At 49.0% G+C, this 7959-nt stretch overlaps 1 protein-coding gene across 1 annotated transcript in view; it reads right to left on the bottom strand.

The window, feature by feature from the left end:
• TANC2 (tetratricopeptide repeat, ankyrin repeat and coiled-coil containing 2) overlaps window positions 1-7959 on the bottom strand; it is a gene marked incomplete at its 5' end in the record, with an annotated part of 99891 nt that overhangs the window by 1827 nt on the left and 90105 nt on the right. Inside the window, 6 exons of the mRNA XM_010018652.1 lie at window positions 1-127; window positions 2098-2198; window positions 4153-4299; window positions 5750-5841; window positions 6727-6756; window positions 7292-7424. The exon at window positions 1-127 is cut by the window's left edge and continues 1827 nt beyond it. Of these exons, the coding sequence (XP_010016954.1) occupies window positions 1-127; window positions 2098-2198; window positions 4153-4299; window positions 5750-5841; window positions 6727-6756; window positions 7292-7424 (630 nt within the window). The remainder of the gene's footprint in view (window positions 128-2097; window positions 2199-4152; window positions 4300-5749; window positions 5842-6726; window positions 6757-7291; window positions 7425-7959) is intronic.

Here is a 7959-nt window from a genome sequence, read left to right as displayed (position 1 = left end):
CTGCTGCTGCTGCTGCTGGACCTGCCTGCACTCCTCCTCCACCCGCATCAGCAGCCGCTGGATCTCCCGGTTGTTGGGACACAGCTTGATGGCCTCGTTCAGGTCCTCCAGGGCTGCTGAAAACTGCCTGCTTGACAAAGGGACAGAAACGAGAACTGAAATTACTCTGGATTTGAATGGAGCCCGTCTTGGAGGCTCCTGAGGGTTAAGTGGCTCACCCCTGTTACTGTCTGTGATTGCTACCACATGCTGCGTCTCTCTAACTCTGCCTTATGTGCCTCCCTTGGGTTTATTTTATCCAAACCGAAGGAAAACACTGCCAGCCACTCTGGAGGAGAGGAAGGAAACACAGTCCTGAGATGGCACAACCCAGACTGGCAAAAACTCCTGTCTGCATTACAGTGCGTGCTACAGGCTAGTTACTTCTCGCAGCACCACCACGAGCTTTGCTCCTGCGTTACAGCAAAGGGGAAACCAGCGCAGAGATAAGCAAGAGCCAAGCTCACCGCTCCTGTAAACAAGAGCAGCTTTGGTGGAGCTGCAACTGCTTACACCAGTGAAAACAGAACTTCTGCCTGATGCCAAGACCACACAGCGTCAGGGCTGGCTCCGGAGCTCAGGGGCTCCCAGGGTCAGTGCTTTAGGCAAGGCTTGGCTCTCCAGTTTTGCAATGGATTTGGCTAACTTCTTCCGCGTCAAGGAATGGGAGCCTGTGAGTGGCCAGGGAAGCCTCTGCAAGAGAAAGGCCAGCCAGTGAGGAGTAAAAAGGAGGTGGGGATTCAGGGAAGGGGGTTGTCATTTACAGGGACATGGTTGGGTTTTGAGCAAAACCCTCTCTTTGAACACAACTGTCATCTGGGAGGATGATCCCAGTGGAAAAACTGCCAAGTGCCTCCCAACACTAGTCTAAGCTTTTGTACAAGCTATTGGATTACAGGTGGAGGAAGGAAAAGCATCCTGCTCCCCAGGATTGTGCAGACCTCAACTGGGAAATAGAGCAGAAAAGCCGAAGTGGTGACAGGTTCTGCTGGAGTGACCTGGGGAGAACAGGACGCTTGTATGTGGGGAGGCTGATATCTGGAGAGGAACCTGATTCTTATGCTTCCTTACAAGTGTTTTGGAAACAATGGAGAGGAAACCCATGAAAGGAAAGGCATTAGGTCAGTGTGGCTCAGCTAGCAGGACCTCCCCGCAGAACAGAAGGTCACAGCTTCAGCTCCCACATCAAGACCCAGTGGATCCGGCAGCACAGCATCACCTGGGCCAGGAGCCCGGTTCCACACATTCCTCAAGCATGGAAGGTCAAGTGGTGGTGGTGGCTGCCGAGCTGTGGTGTTTGCACAAGTGAACTCAACGTACCTCTGGCTACGGTGGTTCTCCACGCTGCCATGCAAGGCTTAAGCCCAAGATGTGCACCCAGTGGCAGTGCACCCAGCCCTTGAGCCCAGAACTCAAGACCAAGACCTCCTCATTTAGGAATGGCATTGATGGGGGTTGAAATGAATCTAATCTCCCATCTTTTAGCCTGCAGGGAGGGAATCTTCTCGGTTCTATCTGAGACACAGAGATCCCAGTGCTGCAGCTCTACAGAAGATGGTTGCAGTGCCCAGGGCATGAGCTGTGGCTGACAGCTCCCTGGCTGGTGCAGCCACCGCAGAGCTGGGCAGCAGCTTCTGCCTTGCAGAAAGTGCTCTAGGACAGAGATTCCCAGGTTTTAAGGGCAGAAGAGATCACTGTGATGACATAACACAGGCCACAGGGCTGCCATGAGTCACATTTTGCTTCGAGTCCAAGTTGTGGTTGAACTGAAGTGTAGTTTTAACACCCAACTTTGGCACAAAGGTTTCCAGCGTATTAAGATGTTCAGTGTTCAACTAAGATAAACCTCTCCAAACATTTGCATTCAGCTGCCTCCAGGAACTGCAAATGAGGGAGAGTGTAACTTTGGAGTTTGAGAGGTTTGTGGCCTCATTCAGGAAATGCTCCTTTGCCATTCTTTCCCATGGGGACACCAGTATGGTTTTTGCACGGTGGACGCCTACATGGGGGTGGCCAGGCTTGAGGAGACCAGCCCCTTGCACTTGTCTCTCTCCTCACCTGCTGCTGCGTTTGGCCCTTGCTCTTGCATAGTAAGCTTCGTAAGATTTCGGTTTCAACTCCAGTGCTTTAGTAGCAAATTCCTCCGCCATTCCAAAATCCTGTCATTACAATAGGTGTGCAGGTAAGTAACTGAATAGATACAGAAATCAAGATATATACAGTTTGGGAAGAAAACAAACTTCATATAGACATGGTGGGCATTTTTTGCATGTACCATGGAAAACTTGATGGAAAACTGGAAGGTTTCACATGGATTCCACATCATTTAACAGCCAAAGAGCTACAACGGCATGTCCAAAGCCCTCTCATAATGCTGGATGCTGTCAGCACCCACCGAGGCCAGTGTGCCACTGGATCTGTTCTCACTGATTGTGTCCCCAACAAGTGCATGCAGCCCCTCTTCAATAACCTACAGTCTTGAGGAAACATCTGGTCTCGCAGAGGCTGGAATGTAATCTCATGAAGGACTTTTTTCCATAGTTGAAAGCCATAGGAAACCTTTCCCACGCCCTCTGCTTCCCACTCTGCAGCACACTTGACCTACTTCAAGGGGCTGAATAAAACTGCACATGAAGGAAGGGACTACAGTATCTCAGTTGCTCCAAACAGGATTTGGCTGGCAAAGGTCTCCTACCAGTGGCACCCATTCCACTGTTCCTTGGCTCTCCCCTACACTTCACTTGGGAGACTAGTTTGGGGGCATGGGATGGAGACTGCTCTGGATGCCCCTTGCCTTGTCCCAAATGTTTCAGGTACCACTAAGCTCAGCTGAAGCTCAGCACTTGTGAAGGAGATTTCTTCACAGGGGAGGGGTCTGCATTTCACAACCACTGCTCTGGACTGCTGACATGGGCTATGACCTGAGCAGTTCTGGGAGAAAGGACCAAAGAACACTCCTGCTCAGTTCAAAAAATTAAGGAATTACACTCTTGCTACCTGGGCTCTGCCTGGGGAAGCTCCTACTTTTGTTGGTACCTTCAGTAGCAGTTACAGAAGAGATATTGCCTGATAGACTGGGAACGCAGCCAGAAGTATGTACCTTTATGGTCACATCTATAAGTGCAAAAACTGCAGGAGCTATTAGAACCCTCTGAAATTTTCCATTACAAAACCTGGGATTCCCAACCAAAAATCCTGTCCTTAAAGCAGAAGCTTGTTTAAAGAGAAGGTTCACACTTTCACTACAAACCAGCATTAAGATTTTACATCTCTTGCTTTTCCTCTTTCTCCCTCCCAGCTTAAAGAAATGAAGGTGTCACAAAACCCCTTCCCCTCCAGTGTAATCTCTGCTGGCTTCTAGTCCACTTTTTGAGTCTAGGGAGACTTTAAGCTTCTACAGAAGTGAAAGCCCCTGCATGCAGAGCAAGGGGGAGGTGGCACTTGTCTGCTGAAGAACAGCCACACTGCAGGAGTTGGTCGCTAGATGCTGCTGGATGGGAATGGGAAGAGTGACAGTGATGTGGCAGTTCTGGGAGCAGAAGGAGTGTGTGTGGGTGCTTCTGGATGAGTCAGTGCCCTGGGGAAGCACCAGCCCCCTAAGCATATGCTCCTTCATTTGAGATCAGTATTCAGAGGAGCACATCTCCTGGCTCCTCCTGGCCTAGAAAGCTGGAAAATGCCTCCTCCCCAGTGCACATCATCATCAAAAGGGAGCAATAAGAAATTCAAAAAGCTATAAACACAGCAATGAATTTTTAATCACCAGAAATACGTATTAAATCATTACTTCTCTTGAATTAGAACATGTCAGTGCTCTGTGAAGGACGACCAGGTTACACAGAGGGGAGATCTCTGCGGTCAAAGCGTGGTTACAGGATGGAGAAGTCGCTGTGCACAGACAGAACCATAGAATAGTTTGGGTTGGAAAGGACCTTAAGACCATCCAGTTCCAACACCCCTGCCACGGGCAGGGACACCTCACTCTAGACCATGTCACCCAAGGCTCTGTCCAACCTGGCCTTGAACACTGCCAGGGATGGAGCATTCACCACTTCCCCTGTCCAAGAAAACTGGCAGCTTATACTTAAGGCCACAAAGAGGGAGGAGACTTACATTCATTTTCCTTCGACATCGTGAGAGGTTGAGCAGGAGCGAGACCTTCAGCTCACGGAAGGTTTTCAGGTCTTCTCCAAACCCTTCCCTTGGGAATTTTTTCAGGGCGTACTGGTAGCGCTGGGCAGCCTCTTTCACTTTACCTTTCTAATAGAAGGAGAACACGTCAGAACACATCCTTGGGTTGAGTTTACTTCACTGCAGTGAACTCACTCACCAGGCCCAGGAATGTTTTGGGGTAACAGTAACATGACTTCACTATTTAGCTCTTTTCTAGAAAGGAAAGCCAGAACATCTGATCAAGGGAACATCTGATCTGGAGATGCAGATGCTTTGTGCAAGTTGAGTTCTCCCACTTGGTACAGAGTTGCTGTGCTACAGCAGGAAACACGGCAGAAATCGTGTTAACTTGATACAACTCCATCTGGTTTCTGGATTGTCTTTTGAGCTGGGGGATCAGTAATCCATTTCTGGAGAACATCCTACACCCAAAGCTTAAGAAGTACCAGGGAGGGTAAAGAATACGAAGCATAGGACTTCGGGTGGAGTTCCTGGGGCTCAGAGAAGCCCCTGCAATAGCAAAGCTAAATGTTACGGCACTGATGTGGCTCTGAAGTTGAACAAATGGGTTGACATTCATCTCCCTGGCCTTTAGACGTCTAAAAATCAGGTGTCTACACCTAAGCCTGTCAATGGGGTTCCTTTTATAGTTACTGGGCCGCAATAGTCACCTTCAAAGGGTGACTCATCCTTGCTATTTTGGGCACCTATTTTTGGGATGCCCTGGGGAGGGGCAGCCTTGGCAGCCAGGGTGAAAGCAAGAAGGCAAAATGGGATCAGGGACACGTGCAACTCATGGTGACCCAGACATACATTTTGCAGCTACGAATAGTAAGCTTTAAAACCTTGTAGACTCAGGTTTCTCAGCTGTATCACATATCTCTGGCAGATAACTCCAGTTACAATGCCAGCTTAGCATATTTTCTGCTTCACCCTTAGAGCCTAACAGTGAATCATTGTTGTACTTGCACATTTTGTCTGTGTGTCTGTGCAAATCTCCAGGTTTTAAAGATCAGCTTAAAATAAACACAGAGCAAAACAAAAAGACACTCTAAGTGTACTAGTGGAACATCTCCCATGGGCTGAAGGGCACGACAAAGCTATCTGCATCCCGACAATCTGTTTGCAAGGCAAAAAGTTTCATCCCCGACTTTTTCTGGGATCCACTATGGTGTTGTGTGGTTCCACAGCAGTGAGCCTGCTAGGTAAAGACAACACTGCCAGACCTGATGCAATGACATCAACACTCTGAACAAACACTTGGGTTCTGGTGTTTTCAAAGAGGAAATGAAGCACTGGCTCAACTCCAGAATGCAGAGAGACTTTGGCTTTGCTTCAGCTTCGTTACAGATTTGGGCAATCAACCCCCTCCTCCTCAACCCTGCTAACCAAAACCACTTTGCAACATGAGGAATGCTCTGAGCAGTAGCTTTTACTTGCCATGGGTTAAGGCAGCAGCATTGCTCAGTCAAAACCTCACATAAAGTTATGCTGCAGGCTGCATCTGTTCAGTGTTTCCCCCAAACACTCTTCTCACCTTATAAAACATGTCTCCCTCTTCCATCAGCTTGCTCAAGAGGATGATCATGATGTCTGGTTTGGAGGTTGCCATCGCCCATGTTGCTGGACCTGTAGTGTACAGGATGCATGATGGGTAAAAAACTCATACAATGCAAGGGTGGTAGGAAGCTGGGTGGAAAAAATATCCTGGGGTGGGAATTTCTGCTGGAGAGAACAACTTGGCATGGTCAAAGGGCTGAATGCTCCAAATGACTGAGCTGACAATTCCTCTCACACTTAAATCAACGTCATCCACACTGCAATGGTTTTCCTTTGCAGTCATTAAGGCTAATCCCAATCACCACTCCCACAATGGTCTGGGAATGCTGGGAGCCATTTCCACAAGAGGGCAGTGCCGATTGTGGAACCAGCTGGGGTGGGGGGAAACAAAACATACTCAAAAGGAAGAATCAGAGTGGTTACATCAAAGCATTTCTAAATGAGAATCATGGAAGTGCAGTAGGAAATCTGCAGTTCGACTGGCGACAGGAGTTTAAGTGGGCTGTGATTTCCAGCTTCACAAGATGGGAAATACTAGAGTAGAAAACCCATTAAGGTGGGAAATACAACAAAGGGAAGGTCATGTCTAAGTGCTGCCGGTGCTGGAGCTGTTGCTTGGGCTGGGGACACGCTGGCTCTGCCTGTGCAGGGCCAGTTATCTCAAGGACAAATACTGGGAGGGAAGGGGTGACAAAAATCTGGGGATAACTCATTAGTGTGGGTGAAGAATAAGTCAATGGTATTCTATAAGTAGACTCAGTACGTTTCGGGGGAAGGTGGTTAGTTTTTGAGTTCAAGTTATTCTCTGCAACAGTCATTAAAAAAATTATTTGAAGGTGAGGTAAATTAAAAGATTAGAGGTGTTGGGGATGCATGCAGGCTAAATCAAACAGGAGAAAGCAAGGCTGACAAAGCTATCAGATCGAAGCTGATGCTGACAGCAATGAGATATACCTCGTGGGCGACTCGGTAACGTCTGACAACCTTCAAAGAAAGGAGAAAACAAAAAGTTGTAGGAGAGAGGGGAGAAAAAAATGTATGAAGGTGAAAAAAAGAAAAAGAAAGGAAACAAAAAGCAGCTGTGAGAGGCAGGCAGCAAAGAAGCCAATGCACCAGCAACATCCCCTTTCACAGGAAAACGTAACGTGAGCGGCTGTGTGGCGCAGTGCAGGTACCACTGAATCTGGAAGCATACACAGAGCGAGTGACCGCAGCAGCTCACAGCAATGCATGGACAGAGTACATTTGCTGACTCAGACTAGTAAAGATAGAAAAAGCATTACCAGAGGAAGGACCTTGCCAAAGAAACAGTTGTTTATTGATTAACTTTGCTAGGTAACACGACAGCAAAATATATATATCTATAACCCCCGTTTTAACCAAGAGAACAGGGCAGCCACCACTCGCCGGCTGCTTTCTGAGTCCAAAGCAGCAGTTGGGCTGAGGCTGCCTCAGTGTTGTATGTTCTAGGAAGCCAGCCCCACTGCTGGGAGCCAGCAGGTTGTCCCCTTGTCCCTACCTATCTTTGCTCCTTTCTTCAGCAGAGTGACGACGACCGAGGTGTTGCGGCACCCCACTGCCCTGTCGAGGGGGCGCATCCCGCTGTAGTCAACGTGCTCAATCATGGCCCCATGGTCCACCAGAAACTGAACCTGCAACAAGAAGCCCCATGGTCAGTTCTGCTCCTGGGTGTGTGGGATGTACAACCAGCAAAATGTCGCTCTGCTGCACTGCTTGGGCTGAAACCACCTCTGGAGAGTCTGAGGGTACATCAGCCTCATGCGTTGTTCTCTGTGGAAGGGCCTCCACGTATGGAAGGACGTAAGTGCCTGCACGTAAGAAGGATACAGAACTACTGGAGCAAGTCCAGAGGAGGTCTGAGGATGATCAGGGGCTGGAGCACCTCCCATGTGAAGACAGGCTGAGAAAACTGGGGCTGTTCAGCCTGGAGAAGAGAAGCTGCTGGAGACCTCGTAACAGCCTTTCAATATCTGAAGGGGGCCTACAGGGATGCTGGAGAGGAACTCTCCATCAGAGACTGTAGCGACAGGAAAAGGGGTGATGGGTTCAAACTGGAACAGGGGAAGTTCAGGTTGGAGAAAAGGCAGAAGCTCTTGCCTGCGAGGGTGCTGAGGTGCTGGCACAGGGTGCCCAGAGAAGCTGTGGCTGCCCCCTCACCGGCCGGGT

This window comes from Nestor notabilis, unplaced genomic scaffold (assembly GCF_000696875.1).
Source record: "Nestor notabilis isolate BGI_N333 unplaced genomic scaffold, ASM69687v1 scaffold5827, whole genome shotgun sequence".
Taxonomy (NCBI): Eukaryota; Metazoa; Chordata; class Aves; order Psittaciformes; family Psittacidae; genus Nestor; species Nestor notabilis.
Note: the sequence above shows the minus strand (reverse complement) of the source record. Positions and strands in the feature narration are given on the sequence as shown.